The sequence below is a fragment of the Microchirus variegatus genome, assembly GCF_963457635.1.
Source record: "Microchirus variegatus genome assembly, chromosome: 21".
Classification (NCBI taxonomy): Eukaryota; Metazoa; Chordata; class Actinopteri; order Pleuronectiformes; family Soleidae; genus Microchirus; species Microchirus variegatus.
This window is the reverse complement of record NC_139822.1, coordinates 17,053,817-17,071,298: the sequence shown is the minus strand read 5'-3', so window position 1 is coordinate 17,071,298 and position 17,482 is coordinate 17,053,817. Positions and strand designations below refer to the sequence as shown.

At 38.2% G+C, this 17,482-nt stretch overlaps 1 protein-coding gene across 1 annotated transcript; it reads left to right on the top strand.

Annotated features, from left to right (window-relative positions):
* Positions 1 to 7,848: 7,848 nt before the first annotated feature.
* Positions 7,849 to 17,264, top strand: LOC310942653 (inter-alpha-trypsin inhibitor heavy chain H3-like; the record flags this gene model as incomplete). Its single annotated transcript, XM_083908067.1, has 20 exons — positions 7,849 to 7,965; positions 9,253 to 9,282; positions 9,409 to 9,432; positions 10,401 to 10,555; positions 10,666 to 10,770; positions 10,886 to 11,048; positions 11,174 to 11,284; positions 11,384 to 11,512; positions 11,598 to 11,714; positions 12,875 to 13,043; positions 13,143 to 13,268; positions 13,364 to 13,545; positions 13,882 to 14,067; positions 14,156 to 14,295; positions 15,035 to 15,225; positions 15,773 to 15,886; positions 15,994 to 16,195; positions 16,287 to 16,459; positions 16,813 to 16,924; positions 17,126 to 17,264. 20 exons carry the CDS (start codon positions 7,849 to 7,851, stop codon positions 17,262 to 17,264), a joined length of 2,685 nt encoding a protein of 894 aa, XP_083764193.1.
* Between the last annotated feature and the right edge of the window lie 218 nt (positions 17,265 to 17,482).

Sequence of the window (17,482 nt, the reverse complement as noted above, 5' to 3'; positions counted from 1 at the left end):
TTTGATTCTGACAATTTTTAAAAAAAACGTTTTTTTGGTCCAAAACTTGACAAAAACGTCACACTATACTATGTAGTACGTCATACTATACTATATCTCCAAAATGTGACCATTTTTGGAGAAAAAAAAATTTGGTCCAAAATTGGACAAAAACGACATACTATACTATGTCGTTTTTGATTCTGACAATTTTTTTGAAAAACGTTTTTTTGGTCCAAAACTTGACAAAAACGTCACACTATACTATGTAGTACGTCTCATACTATACTATATCTCCAAAATGTGACCATTTTTGGAGAAAAAAAATTTGGTCCAAAATTGGACAAAAACGACATACTATACTATGTCGTTTTTGATTCTGACAATTTTTTAAAAAAAACGTTTTTTTGGTCCAAAACTTGACAAAAACGTCACACTATACTATGCAGTACGTCATACTATACTATGTCTCTAAAATGTGACCATTTTTGGAGAAAAAAAAATTGGTCCAAAATTGGACAAAAAACGACATACTATACTATGTCGTTTTTGATTCTGACAATTAAAAAAAAAAACGTTTTTTTGGTCCAAAACTTGACAAAAACGTCACACTATACTATGTAGTACGTCATACTATACTATATCTCCAAAATGTGACCATTTTTGGAGAAAAAAAATTTGGTCCAAAATTGGACAAAAACGACATACTATACTATGTTGTTTTGATTCTGACAACTTTTTTGAAAAACGTTTTTTTGGTCCAAAACTTGACAAAAACGTCACACTATACTATGTAGTAACGTCATACTATACTATATCTCCAAAATGTGACCATTTTTGGAGAAAAAAAATTTGGTCCAAAATTGGACAAAAACGACATACTATACTATGTCGTTTTTGATTCTGACAATTTTTTGGAAAAAACGTTTTTTTGGTCCAAAACTTGACAAAAACGTCACACTATACTATGTAGTACGTCATACTATACTATATCTCCAAAATGTGACCATTTTTGGAGAAAAAAAATTTGGTCCAAAATTGGACAAAAACGACATACTATACTATGTCGTTTTTGATTCTGACAATTTTTTGGAAAAACGTTTTTTTGGTCCAAAACTTGACAAAAACGTCACACTATACTATGCAGTACGTCATACTATACTATGTCTCTAAAATGTGACCATTTTTGGAGAAAAAAAATTTGGTCCAAAATTGGACAAAAACGACATACTATACTATGTCGTTTTTGATTCTGACAATTTTTAAAAAAAAACGTTTTTTTGGTCCAAAACTTGACAAAAACGTCACACTATACTATGCAGTACGTCATACTATACTATGTCTCTAAAATGTGACCATTTTTGGAGAAAAAAAATTTGGTCCAAAATTGGACAAAAACGACATACTATACTATGTCGTTTTTGATTCTGACAATTTTTTGGAAAAACGTTTTTTTGGTCCAAAACTTGACAAAAACGTCACACTATACTATGCAGTACGTCATACTATACTATGTCTCTAAAATGTGACCATTTTTGGAGAAAAAAAATTTGGTCCAAAATTGGACAAAAACGACATACTATACTATGTCGTTTTTGATTCTGACAATTTTTTGGAAAAACGTTTTTTTGGTCCAAAACTTGACAAAAACGTCACACTATACTATGTAGTACGTCATACTATACTATATCTCCAAAATGTGACCATTTTTGGAGAAAAAAAATTTGGTCCAAAATTGGACAAAAACGACATACTATACTATGTCGTATTTGATTTTGACAATTTTTTTGAAAAACGTTTTTTTGGTCCAAAACTTGACAAAAACGTCACACTATACTATGTAGTACGTCATACTATACTATATCTCCAAAATGTGACCATTTTTGGAGAAAAAAAATTTGGTCCAAAATTGGACAAAAACGACATACTATACTATGTCGTTTTTGATTCTGACAATTTTTTGGAAAAACGTTTTTTTGGTCCAAAACTTGACAAAAACGTCACACTATACTATGTAGTACGTCATACTATACTATATCTCCAAAATGTGACCATTTTTGGAGAAAAAAAATTTGGTCCAAAATTGGACAAAAACGACATACTATACTATGTCGTTTTTGATTCTGACAATTTTTTGGAAAAACGTTTTTTTGGTCCAAAACTTGACAAAAACGTCACACTATACTATGCAGTACGTCATACTATACTATGTCTCTAAAATGTGACCATTTTTGGAGAAAAAAAATTTGGTCCAAAATTGGACAAAAACGACATACTATACTATGTCGTTTTTGATTCTGACAATTTTTTTGAAAAACGTTTTTTTGGTCCAAAACTTGACAAAAACGTCACACTATACTATGTAGTACGTCATACTATACTATATCTCCAAAATGTGACCATTTTTGGAGAAAAAAAATTTGGTCCAAAATTGGACAAAAACGACATACTATACTATGTCGTTTTTGATTCTGACAATTTTTTGGAAAAACGTTTTTTTGGTCCAAAACTTGACAAAAACGTCACACTATACTATGTAGTACGTCATACTATACTATATCTCCAAAATGTGACCATTTTTGGAGAAAAAAAATTTGGTCCAAAATTGGACAAAAACGACATACTATACTATGTCGTTTTTGATTCTGACAATTTTTTTGAAAAACGTTTTTTTGGTCCAAAACTTGACAAAAACGTCACACTATACTATGCAGTACGTCATACTATACTATATCTCCAAAATGTGACCATTTTTGGAGAAAAAAAATTTGGTCCAAAATTGGACAAAAACGACATACTATACTATGTCGTTTTTGATTCTGACAATTTTTTGGAAAAACGTTTTTTTGGTCCAAAACTTGACAAAAACGTCACACTATACTATGCAGTACGTCATACTATACTATGTCTCTAAAATGTGACCATTTTTGGAGAAAAAAAATTTGGTCCAAAATTGGACAAAAACGACATACTATACTATGTCGTTTTTGATTCTGACAATTTAAAAAAAAAACGTTTTTTTGGTCCAAAACTTGACAAAAACGTCACACTATACTATGTAGTACGTCATACTATACTATATCTCCAAAATGTGACCATTTTTGGAGAAAAAAAATTTGGTCCAAAATTGGACAAAAACGACATACTATACTATGTCGTTTTTGATTCTGACAATTTTTTGGAAAAACGTTTTTTTGGTCCAAAACTTGACAAAAACGTCACACTATACTATGCAGTACGTCATACTATACTATGTCTCTAAAATGTGACCATTTTTGGAGAAAAAAAATTTGGTCCAAAATTGGACAAAAACGACATACTATACTATGTCGTTTTTGATTCTGACAATTTTTTGGAAAAACGTTTTTTTGGTCCAAAACTTGACAAAAACGTCACACTATACTATGCAGTACGTCATACTATACTATGTCTCTAAAATGTGACCATTTTTGGAGAAAAAAAATTTGGTCCAAAATTGGACAAAAACGACATACTATACTATGTCGTTTTTGATTCTGACAATTTTTTGGAAAAACGTTTTTTTGGTCCAAAACTTGACAAAAACGTCACACTATACTATGCAGTACGTCATACTATACTATGTCTCTAAAATGTGACCATTTTTGGAGAAAAAAAATTTGGTCCAAAATTGGACAAAAACGACATACTATACTATGTCGTTTTTGATTCTGACAATTTTTTGGAAAAACGTTTTTTTGGTCCAAAACTTGACAAAAACGTCACACTATACTATGTAGTACGTCATACTATACTATATCTCCAAAATGTGACCATTTTTGGAGAAAAAAAATTTGGTCCAAAATTGGACAAAAACGACATACTATACTATGTCGTTTTTGATTCTGACAATTTTTTGGAAAAACGTTTTTTTGGTCCAAAACTTGACAAAAACGTCACACTATACTATGCAGTACGTCATACTATACTATGTCTCTAAAATGTGACCATTTTTGGAGAAAAAAAATTTGGTCCAAAATTGGACAAAAACGACATACTATACTATGTCGTTTTTGATTCTGACAATTTTTTGGAAAAAACGTTTTTTTGGTCCAAAACTTGACAAAAACGTCACACTATACTATGTAGTACGTCATACTATACTATATCTCCAAAATGTGACCATTTTTGGAGAAAAAAAATTTGGTCCAAAATTGGACAAAAACGACATACTATACTATGTCGTTTTTGATTCTGACAATTTTTAAAAAAAAACGTTTTTTTGGTCCAAAACTTGACAAAAACGTCACACTATACTATGCAGTACGTCATACTATACTATATCTCCAAAATGTGACCATTTTTGGAGAAAAAAATTTGGTCCAAAATTGGACAAAAACGACATACTATACTATGACGTTTTTGATTCTGACAATTTTTAAAAAAAACGTTTTTTTGGTCCAAAACTTGACAAAAACGTCACACTATACTATGTAGTACGTCATACTATACTATATCTCCAAAATGTGACCATTTTTGGAGAAAAAAAATTTGGTCCAAAATTGGACAAAAACGACATACTATACTATGTCGTTTTTGATTCTGACAATTTTTTGGAAAAACGTTTTTTTGGTCCAAAACTTGACAAAAACGTCACACTATACTATGCAGTACGTCATACTATACTATGTCTCTAAAATGTGACCATTTTTGGAGAAAAAAAATTTGGTCCAAAATTGGACAAAAACGACATACTATACTATGTCGTTTTTGATTCTGACAATTTTTTGGAAAAACGTTTTTTTGGTCCAAAACTTGACAAAAACGTCACACTATACTATGCAGTACGTCATACTATACTATGTCTCTAAAATGTGACCATTTTTGGAGAAAAAAAATTTGGTCCAAAATTGGACAAAAACGACATACTATACTATGTCGTTTTTGATTCTGACAATTTTTTGGAAAAACGTTTTTTTGGTCCAAAACTTGACAAAAACGTCACACTATACTATGTAGTACGTCATACTATACTATATCTCCAAAATGTGACCATTTTTGGAGAAAAAAAATTTGGTCCAAAATTGGACAAAAACGACATACTATACTATGTCGTTTTTGATTCTGACAATTTTTTGGAAAAACGTTTTTTTGGTCCAAAACTTGACAAAAACGTCACACTATACTATGCAGTACGTCATACTATACTATGTCTCTAAAATGTGACCATTTTTGGAGAAAAAAAATTTGGTCCAAAATTGGACAAAAACGACATACTATACTATGTCGTTTTTGATTCTGACAATTTTTTGGAAAAACGTTTTTTTGGTCCAAAACTTGACAAAAACGTCACACTATACTATGTAGTACGTCATACTATACTATATCTCCAAAATGTGACCATTTTTGGAGAAAAAAAATTTGGTCCAAAATTGGACAAAAACGACATACTATACTATGTCGTTTTTGATTCTGACAATTTTTAAAAAAAACGTTTTTTTGGTCCAAAACTTGACAAAAACGTCACACTATACTATGCAGTACGTCATACTATACTATATCTCCAAAATGTGACCATTTTTGGAGAAAAAAATTTGGTCCAAAATTGGACAAAAACGACATACTATACTATGACGTTTTTGATTCTGACAATTTTTAAAAAAAACGTTTTTTTGGTCCAAAACTTGACAAAAACGTCACACTATACTATGTAGTACGTCATACTACACTATATCTCCAAAATGTGACCATTTTTGGAGAAAAAAATTTGGTCCAAAATTGGACAAAAACGACATACTATACTATGTCGTTTTTGATTCTGACAATTTTTTGAAAAACTTTTTTTTGGTCCAAAACTTGACAAAAACGTCACACTATACTATGCAGTACTTCATACTATACTATGTCTCCAAAATGTGACAATTTTTGGGGAAAAAAAATGTGGTCCAAAATTGGACAAAAACGACATACTATACTATGTCGTCCAAAATCTGACCATTTTTTTGAAAAACTTTTTTTGGTCCAAAACTTGACAAAAACGACATACTATACTATGTAGTACGTCATCCTATACAAAAAAACTTTTGAAATCTTTTTTTTGACTAATTAAAAAAAGAATTGGGGTCCAAAATTTGACAAAAACATTGTAGTTTACGATGTCGTCCAAAATTTGACCAAAAATATCAAAACTTTTGCCCAAAGTTGCCCAAAACATCATAATATAGAAGAGCTACAATTTCTGTATAAGACTCACTTCTTTTTTTTGTCATATTTTTACGCTTTTCTTAGTTTTTATGAATTTTTAATACATTTCATACAATAAATATGGAGCAGTTTAGCTCAATAGCTTCCAGGTCATAATCAGTGTCGGACAGTTAAGTGAATGGATGAAAATATATATAAATTCTTGTCCAAAATCATAATCTGCAAAAAATGTCGTTCCCTGACCGGGAATCGAACCCGGGCCGCGGCGGTGAGAGCGCCGAATCCTAACCACTAGACCACCAGGGAAGCTGCTGCTGCTTAGAAGTAGCATGGTTATATAACTTAGTGTATTACAGACAGACATGATATCGTCATCAGTTTTTGTTAAGGAAAGCCGAACGTCAGAGTTTCCATGTGTCACTTTTATTGTGCACATAAGCATATCATTTGTTCCTTTTTATTTTTTGTATAATAATTAAAACAGAACAAACAGATAGAGATATAACTGGTTTAACCACCTTAAGATACAGAAACGTACTGGAGGTGGTTATTTATTATTCATTCATTTATTTTTTTATTATATATACTATATTTGACAACATTCAGTAGAAATAATCTGTGGTAAATTAATGAAGCACAAAGACCTTGTAAATTAACATTAGGATTAATGATGTACAAAAAAAACAGGTAAATTAACATCTTCTTTGTGTGTAAAATATCAGTAAAAAAAAAAAAATCACATACTCTTTGAGATATATACATTTTTTTATTTTTTTTATTATTTCATGTTTTTACTAATTCTGACATAATTGGCTGCAGAATGTGTATATGTATATGTCCTCATGTTAATGTTGATGTTGTCCTACAGGTCAGTTCTACCATGGGATTGAATATGACTGTTTAAAATCTGTTTAAAATCTGACACAGAAATCATTAAAAATTCTACCTATATTTTCAAAATGGGCTTTATTTCCCAAATTCTGTTTGCCAATAATCCCTCAAACCCTGGACATTACAATGGTGTACCTAAAATGTCTGGTTTTTAATGTATAGAGGCCCATTTCCAGTGTTCTAATGGTACATTGTGTTTGCTAATGGTGTTAGAAGGCTATTGGATGATTAGAAAACCCTTGAAAACCCTTGTGCAATGATGTTAGCACAGCTGAAAACTGTTTTGCTGGTTCGTTTTGACGAAAGCAAATTTTGAAGGGCAAAATGATTATTTTTGAATAAAAATCATCGTTTCTAATCTTGTTAATGTCTTGACTAAAGTGACCAGTGACCAAAACGATGGTGTTTGCTTTTTACGACACTGAGATGACAGATCAACAGCTGAAGTGCAAAGAGCAGCCAGACTTTGTTTGTTCGTAGACGAGCAAAAAAAAAAAATGTGTTTGTTAAAGTGAAATCAGTCTGTTTTATTTGACTTAAATATTTGAAAAGACACATTTACTTAACAAAGCACAGGACAGCGTTTCTGCTTTTTCCTGAAAATAGTCGAATGTTTAGTGGAATTAAAGTGATAAATAGTGAAAAAATTAAACATTGAAAACACGTGTTTACATTGGCCTCATCGTACTTTGGTGCCAATCCAGTGATTCAGCGTCTCCTGACCATAGAGCACAGGTCTTTCTGATCCTCCCTCCCTGGACATAGAGTTTTTATTCTCAGTACTGAAGTCAGTCAGTGTTCAGTGGGCGATTGGTCATGTCTGGACTGCTGCGTGTTCATCTACTGCTGCTGCTGTCGGGCTGCGTCTGCCTCTGGCTGCCCAGTCTGAGTCGGGCAGCTCTGGTCATCTCTGAGGACCATGAAGCTCCACAGGTGAACTCACTCACACACACACACACACACACACACACACACACACACACACACACAGAGAACTCCTTATATGGACATCCTGACATTCATAGGTGTATAGAGGCCCATTTCCAGTGTTCTAATGGTACAATGTGTTTGGTAATGGTGTTAGAAGGCTATTGGATGATTAGAAAACCCTTGTGCAATGATGTTAGCACAGTTTTGCTGATTCTTTGACAAAAGCAAAGTATATTATTTCGAATAAAAATCATTATTTCTAATCTTGTCAATGTCTTGACTATATTTTCTATTCATTTTGCAACTCTGTTGATGGATAAAAGTCTGTCTTTTAATGGAAAAGACAACAAAAATTGTATAGGTGACCCCAAACTTTGGAACGGTAGTGTACGTACGTGTTGTTGAGTCAAAGTTAAGATTGCCAAGTGAACTTTGAACCGTGCCGTACTCTTTGCTCAGGTGCATTTATATAGTTGGTGAAAATTCAAAAAAATAACAACATTCTGAAAGCCTCTGTATATATACGTTTTAACATATTAATATGAAAGCAGCCAAAGGGCCAATTCCAATTCCTATCTTAACCCTCAAGCTCAACCCTTAATCTTAACTGGCCCTCAAAACCAAGTGTTGAGGGTTATTTTGTCACTTAGAAATGGGACACCCCTTAAATGCAGATACGTCTTCAGACTGTAGGGGGCAGAATAACGCGAAAGCTGCGTCCAGTCTGTCAACTCCAAAAAATAATAATAAGAAGAACACATTTACGTCACGATTATTCATTACGATTCGTTTGTCAGTCAAGTTATTAGGTTGTCAGTTAGTTATAAGATGATACTATAGACAACCGACTATAGACAAAACATCGTAAAAAATACAAATGAATGTTACGCAACAATGACGTCAGTAATCCATAAAATGGGCCTAAACTAAGATAATACAATGGTTTTCATCATTTTTATATCTCTATTAACAAAGAAAATACTTACATTTCTAGCGTACTCGTTTTGCTGCTTTTGGCGCCATCTTTGTTATGTCAAAACACGCAATGCATTATGGGTAGCCCTCGCTCCCAAGGGTGGTCTCGGAAAATCTCAATATTGAGGGCGATACAGCCCTTAAACTTTGGCCCTCAACTTCATTTTTCTGAGAATCGGGACAGCACTTGCACTAGAGGGAGCACATTTTTGAGATTGAGGGTTAAGCAAGGAATTAGAAATTCACCCTTAATCCTCCGTGTTCTAAGGGTTAATCTGAATTTTCACAATCAACTCAGCTGTGTTTGTGTTACAGGAAACAAGCGGCGCTGCCAGATCACTGCAGGTATTTGATATGTTATGTTCACATACTGGCAGAAATGTTAAAGGGTTAAAATAGGTTATTTCATGACTTAGCGTTGTGTTTATCAATTAAAAGCTATATTTCTTTTTTTTTTGTGTTTTGTTCCAGAAAAGAAGTACATATACGGGACAGGTAAGGTTTGTTATTCACGTTCACCATCTCAAATCTTAAAAAAAAAAAAATCATCCGTGTCCTGCTGTTCCGGTGATGAGCAGCTCCCCAGAGGCAGCCATGTGGCTGGTGGGCGAGCGTGGTGCAGCAAGCATGGCCTCGGTGTTTTCACATTTCACATTCCCCAGTGAGGAGCTGAGAGAACAGGGGAGGAGAACCCTAACATCAACTCTCACCCCAACCCCAACATCAACTCTCACCCCAACCCCAACCCTACCCTACCCCTGAAAGTCGTAGCGGAGTCAGAGGACCAAACGACACCCATCCAACTCTTCCTCCTCCAAGGGTACAAAACCAAATTTAGCAAAGCTACCATCGTCATCCTGGGGCGCTGCAAAATTGCACCCATGGCGCTGTTTCTCAACCGTGGGCCGGAGGGTCTGGTGCCACAGGTGTTGCCCAAAATCTGACCCGAGAATCAGCGACGAGTGGAGACGGCGCTCAGCTAAATGAGCTAGTTTGCCTCTGGAGGAGGACGCGATGGTGACCTGCCAGACACCGAGGACAAATTAGTCGTTTTCATTTCCATCTCCAACCGGTTCTTCCTTCTCCTTACGGTCCGAGACCACCTCTTTCCAATTGTTTGCTTGTTTGATCAGCATTAGATCGTCTCGGACTCCTTTCGCACTGACCCAAACAAACTGTAACTAAGAGGGTAAAACACCACGGTTGGATTCAGCCGCACTTGTCCATCCCCAACACCACAGCTCAAACACTACAACTCAAACACTACAACTATCTTAATATATTATATAGCTACTCATAACTGCTCAGAAAAACCTCATCCGTCCCTTTCTGAGGGTCTGAGCTGGAGCCAACCCCCAGATGGCGTCGGGACAAGCGGCATGTCCCACCCTGGACGAGATGATAACGATGATAGTGATGATAACGTTAATGTCTTCTTCATCCTCTCCCTCCTTCTGCGTCAGGTGGAGGTTGACAGCGTCACCGTGGACTGCACTGTGACGTCTCGTTTCGCCCACACCGTCATGACGACCGTGGCTCTGAACAAAGCAAACGCCTCCCAGGAAATCGCCTTTGAAGTGGACCTGCCCAAGACGGCCTTCATCACCAACTTCAGCATGTCTGTGCTTCCACACACTCCCGACAGCTCTAAAGCGGAGCTTTTCCTCCCAAAACGAAGTTCATTGACTTTTCTCGTGTTGCGTCTTTGTCCGTCTTTGTGCCTCGCAGGGAAATCGATGGTCGGGTGTATGTTGGCGATGTGAAGGAGAAAGAAAAGGCCAAGAAACAGTACGAGAAAGCCGTTTCCTCTGGACAGACTGCTGGACTGGTCAGGTGAGTCGGCCAAACGACAACAAGAGTTTCAAAGCAACACCTGGGTTTCTTGTAGACTTGATCATTTTAATCTCAATATCTCTGTCACAGTGATCGTGTCTGTGTTTTAATTCAGGGTCTCTGGGAGAAAGATGGAGAAGTTTTCGGTGTCCGTCAACGTCGCGGCTCGAAGTAACGTGACCTTCGTTCTGACCCACGAGGAGCTGCTCCAGAGGAAACTGGGCCAATATGAGATTCTAACACGAGTTAAACCCAAAGCACTGGTGCGGGAATTTAAGGTGCGTCTCTGCTCGTGATTCAGATCTCACGCTACATTCACTCATATATATATATATATATACACGCGTCAGAATATATTGGTCAGAATTTTTGGGGGAAATTGTGTGCTTGTGTGTTCAAACAGATCGTGGCAAACATCTACGAGCCACAGGGCCTTGCGTTTGTCGATGCCCACGCGACCTTCCCCAGCAATGACCTGCTTCCCCTGGTGGAGAAAACCGTCACAGACAAAAAGGTCTCCAAACTGGTTCAAAATTGGTTTCTTCACATTTGCTCACTTTTGCGGTAAGAATAAGCTAATAAGCTAAACTCGGCGTGTTCGTCTTGTCGCCAGGCGCACATCGCTTTCTCGCCGACTGTGGGGCAGCAGAGGGAGTGTCCAGGTTGCGATGGAACGCTCATCGACGGAGATTTCATCATCAAGTATGACGTAAAGAGAGCAAAGAGCTCCGGGGACGTTCAGGTCAGCTGTCGACACACAGACTGACTTACATCTATAAACAGAGAGCACTTGAACGCTGTGAATGTTGTCGTCGTTTTCCCTTCAGATTGTGAACGGATACTTTGTCCACTTTTTTGCGCCCTCGGAGCTGCGCAGAGTCCCAAAGAACGTGGTTTTTTTGATCGACCAAAGTGGATCCATGCACGGGACAAAGATCAAACAGGTGAGAGACGTGACGGTACAATATCTATGCACACCGGTCACATGCAGTCAGGTGTAGTACAATAGTAAGTAAGTATACTTACTATGATGAGAGAAAATCAGTTTGTTCAAAGTGTTATTTTTCTATATGATTTCAACATTTCTGTGGTCAAAATTGCTGAATTTACGCATTTCTTGTTCAAATACACGGGAGAAGGGCGAGGTGATAAAGGTAATGAATGTGTGCGACCTATTTCAGTCTTTCTGATTGGCCACAAACATGCAGTGAAAATGCACAGGGTGAGGCAGAAAGTACCATGCTGCACTGATAGGGGGCAGTGCTGAGCTCCATAGGCACAAAGGGTAACAGAGAGCGAGTGACTTATACTTATACACTAAATATATATATATACATATATATATATATACACACACATACACGTATATATATACACACACATTTATACATATACATATATACGTATATATATATACATACACATGCATATATACATATATATACACACATGCATATATACATATATATATATACATATACACATATATATACATATACATACATATATACACATGCATATATACATATTCATACATAGATACGTTTATATACATAAATATATATATATATACACATATATATATAAATACATACACATACATATACGCACAGAATATATAAAGATAAGACAATACATGATTTTAAATTTTAATTAAAAAATCAGCCCCAATTTTTTTTTTTTATTAAAAAAAATCCAATTTGACCTTGGATAAATAAATATTCTCTTTTATTCTTGCTATCATATGGTTGAACAGTATGGAATTGATTAAAGCATAACTAACAGCTTTTAAAACAACTAAATGTTTCAATTAAGGTCAAAATTGAAATATAAGCTTCTATTTTGGATTCATGGGTTTGGGGCTGAGGGCCATGGTTGATTTGGGGATGAGGTGAATTCATCACTCTAAATTGTACGTAGGTGCGAGAGTGTGAGTGAATGGTTGTTTGTCCAGGGTGAACCCCGCCTGTCATCCCTATGTCAGCTGAGATAGGCACATCGCGTCCCTCCGGTGGAGGATAAAGCGCGACATGGGCGGGTTTGGGTTTTGTGCATCCGACTCACGTGCACACATCTCTACCTCTGATCTTGTGACCCTTCCTAGACACGAGAGTCGATGGAGCAGATCCTCAAAGAGCTCCACGAGGACGACCACTTTGCCCTCGTCGCATTCAGCTACGTCTTGAACTGCTGGAGGGACTCGCTCACCCAAGCAACCAAAGAAAACTTGACTGAGGCCATTGACTTTGTGAGGAAACTTGACCTCCAGGGAGGTTGGTAAAAAAAAAAACACACAACTTTGGTTGTCTGATCCCCCTGCGACAGAGATTCAAGTTGATATAATACATTTGAGTCTTTGTTGAACATTTAAGGCACCAACATCAACGACGCAGTGTTAAGTGGTGTGAACATGCTGGTCAAAGAACGACGGGAGAAGAAACTCCCCGAGAGGAGCGTTGATATTGTCATTTTACTGACTGATGGAATGCCATTTGGTGGTGAGCATCTGGAGGATAAAGTCACATTTGAATGAGGAACTTCATCAACAATGTAGGATTAAAAACCGTGCACGTTGTACCTGTGACGTTGAAAGGTGAAGAAAACCTGGAGAAGATCCAGGAGAATGTGCGTACGGCAGCCGGAGGGAACATGTCTCTGTTCTCGCTCGGGTTCGGTAACGACGTGGATTACTCCTTCCTGGATGCGCTGAGCAAACAAAACAAAGGAATCGCCCGGAGAATATACGAAGCTTCAGATGCAACGCTTCAAATCCAGGTGAAAGGTTTTTGATGATAAATAACTGGGTTTTTGTGATGTTTCAGTGTTCAGGCATTGACGAAAGTAATCGTACAAGGTACTCACCGACTGGTTTGGCACAGCACGGTATGGGTTGGAACCGGTAAAGCAGTACTGTTATTTGGTAGGCGGGGTGGCCGTGTCAACGGGATACGTATCGCGACATCGTACTGATGCGACAACAACAGCGGCAGTCCCCAATCGTGCTGAGTCTAGCAGCTAAATTCTACTAGCTACGTCAACTTCATCCGCAATTATGTCTATTCTTTGATCAGTTTGTAATAAAAGTTGTTTGTGTGCATGCTTTTATTTCAGGGTTTCTATGATGAAGTTGCCAGTCCTCTGCTTCTGGAGGTGGACCTGCGTTATCCTGACAACACAGTGGACATGTTGACCACAAACCACTTCAGCCAGTTGTTTAACGGCTCAGAGATCGTGGTGGCTGGTCGGCTGACCGACAACGACCTGGACAACTTCATGGTGGACGTGATGGGTCAGGGGGTGAGAAGAAGAAGAAGAAGAAAACTGCAGAAATTACTGCTGTGTCTGTTATTTACTTTGTTGATTTGACGTAAACTCTTCCCTGTAGTTCGAGGATGAGTACAAAGCACAGGATCTGGCCAGTCCTGTGAACTGGACCGACATATACCCAGATGAGGAGTACATCTTTGGGGATTTCACAGAGCGTCTGTGGGCCTATCTGACCATCCAGCAGTTACTGGAGAAGCGGTACGTTTAAGACTAAGGGCGCTTTCACATCTATAGCTCGATTGCTTTGGTCTGCACCAGTCAGAAAAATGTTACAATGTAGCAAACAGACGTGGGTAAGGTTTGCTTTCACATATGCAGAGTTCTAAACGAACCAAAATAGACCGCAAAGACCATCGGCACCGGAAACAAACTAATCATCACTGCAGCGATCAGCTCCGGTGACCACGGAGCTTACGTTCCGCTGTCACCGGAGCCGATCGATGCCACTCAAATCAATGTGAGTATTTCCACCGGCCACGCGGCGGCTTCTAGTGTGAATACGGCTGGCTGGCAAGGTAATGTGCCCGGTGGGGATTGACGCTGGGCAGAGGAGGGCGCAAAAAACCGCTGATGCGCCCGGTAATCCCGTATCTCATATCCATAATGCATTAAACTAGACTGTTTCGTCCCATTTGGTTTGGGTGCTTTCACATCAGAGGAACCATACCAAAGCAGAGTGGATGAAGCGGTCCGAGACCACCCCTTCAGGCAGGTCTCGGACCGCTTGATTTGGTGCACACCAAAGTACCGAGATTGCATTCACACCTACGGAAACGAACCGAACCACGGCCGGTTGGTTCGCCAAATGCTGTAAGTGTGAAAGCACCCTTAAAAGGGTAATTTTCAGGCTTACTGAAGTGACACAAACTTAACAAATGAAGACCTGCAGCTCTCGTGTCGCCACAAACTTTAAACGTCACATTCTTCACTCCTGCAGTAAGAGTGGTACCTCGGACGAGAAGGGCAACGCCACGGCCAAGGCACTGGAGATGTCTCTGAAGTACAGCTTCGTCACCCCTCTCACCTCCATGGTGGTCACCAAGCCTGACACTGAGGATGTAAGGAACACCCCTCTCATTGCAGACAAGCTGACTGAAGGTGAAGAGGGGAAATTAAATAGTTTACAACGTGATCCAGTGCAGACAAAATAGGAAAAACATCACTGCAATACATGGACTGTTGAATTTCTCAACTATAACAGTCGAGGTTAGCGCTTCAGTGGTTTGAACTGTGGAATGTAATAAGCTGTTCTTTTCTTTTATTTGGCAGAACAAAGACAAGTGGCAGAACGAAGAGGTGAAACAGTCATTTGTTTTTAGCATAAGGCAAAAAAGATTTCTACATTTACGTTAATGGACTGTACTAACTAACTTGGTTTTATCTTTACTGTATATAGGGCATCACTACATGCCTATAAGCCCTCCAGTGCATACGTATAAGCCCTCCCCCTCCAATACCTATCTTCCACCATCACCAACATATTTTGGTCAGTCATTCTTTTGTTTTTATCATACTGTGTGTTATTTGATGGTTTTGCGAAGATTTATTGACAGACATGCATGTTCCTCAGAAGCTGACTTTAGAATAATGACTTTAGTCATCCTCTGGGAAGGAGCTTGGCTGCCGTCTCTTAGCAGTGTTGTCTGTCATCTACTGTTATTGTGATCACTTGCAGTGGATGGAGATCCTCATTTCATGATAGAGCTGCCAGAGAAAGAAGACGCGCTGTGCTTCAACATTAACGACAAACCAGGAACCATTTTCTCTCTGGTTAAAGACCCAGAATCAGGTCAGTCCTGATCATCATCAAGACTACCTGGTCTACTTCTTTTTGACCAATATTTGAACATTTACGTGCTACTTTTTAAAAGTGACTGAACGTATCGTTTCCCTCAGGTATTTTGGTCAACGGGCAGATAATCGGAGACAAGAAAATCCCTCCTGATGGTCAAATCAACACGTATTTCTGGCGGTTTGGCATCGTCCACCAGACTCTGGGGGTGAGGCTGGAGGTGAGCACTCGTCACATCTCAGTGTTCCAGGACAGCAAATGGGTCAAACTGCTGTGGTCGGACTCTGCCTCTCTCAAAGGACTCAAGTGAGCGGCTGCACCATCACTTTCTCTTAGTGAGAGAAACATTTTCCTTTAACCAGTTCAGAATAATCTCCTCCTCCTCCTCCTCCCACAGTGTGGATCTTCTTGTGACCAAGGATCGCAGCCTGACGGTGACTCTGAAAGATTCAGTCAAGTTTGTCATCCTGCTACACAAAGTGTGGGAGAAGCATCCGTACCATCGGGACTATTTAGGTTTCTACACCGTGGACAGTCATCTCCTCTCCTCTGGTGTTCACGGCCTGCTGGGTAAAAACACGACACTCTTAGCAGGAAGTAGATCATCACATGGTTTTAGGATTATAGCAGCTCAAGAGTTATCCTGATTATCCTGACAACCCTTTGTCAAGCACGTCAGTAAACGACTGCGTCCTTAGCCTAAAAAAGATCTTAGACCTTCTTTGTTTGGGTAGTGAGTTTCTGCTTCTGCTGGTTTGTCTGTTTGGGCTACTGTAGAAACATGGCGGTGCAATACACCCTACCAAATGTTAGTTTCCCTTGAAAGGGTTAGAGAATATTCTAATTTACTTCTGCTTCTGTATAGAGTCAGATTGCTAATATTTAAAAACAATATTTCCTGTAAATGTTGGCTTGTCCTACAGGTCAGTTCTACCATGGGATTGTATATGAGGTGTCTGACCTGCGTCCAGGTGAAGTCCCAGAGAAACCGGACGCCACCATGTTTGTGAAAGGCCAGCAGCTCAATGTGACCAGGTACATGCCTCAGATTGGTGGTTCCCAAACACTGGGTAGGGACCCACAGATGGGTTGCAGGAGATTTAGCCAAAAGTTCCCCAAATCTGTTATTTCAGATTTGTGTGTTTTCATAATAACATGCATGAAATCAAGTTTGAATGAACATCTCTTGGAAACGGTCGCTGTATTTTGTTTTAATTTAGTTTTTCCCCCCCACAGAGGCTGGCAGAGAGACTTCAGGAACGACGTGAAGAACGGGGAAAACGTTCCCTGCTGGTTCATTCACAATAACGGAACCGGCCTCATCGATGGAGAAGCGACAGACTACGTTGTGTCGGGGCTTTTCAAAACTGTTTAAATTCTGACACAAAAATCAATAAAATCTCTACATAAATGTTGAATTCTACCTATATTGTCAATATGGTGACAACACATCATCATGCAAAATAATGAAACGTACATTCAGTGCCACCTGTTTTTATGAGATGAAAAATCACCACAAACCTAAAAAAAACAACAGACATTATTGGTTTAATTAAGTGGGAAGCACAATTATTTGTAAAATATATGGAATCC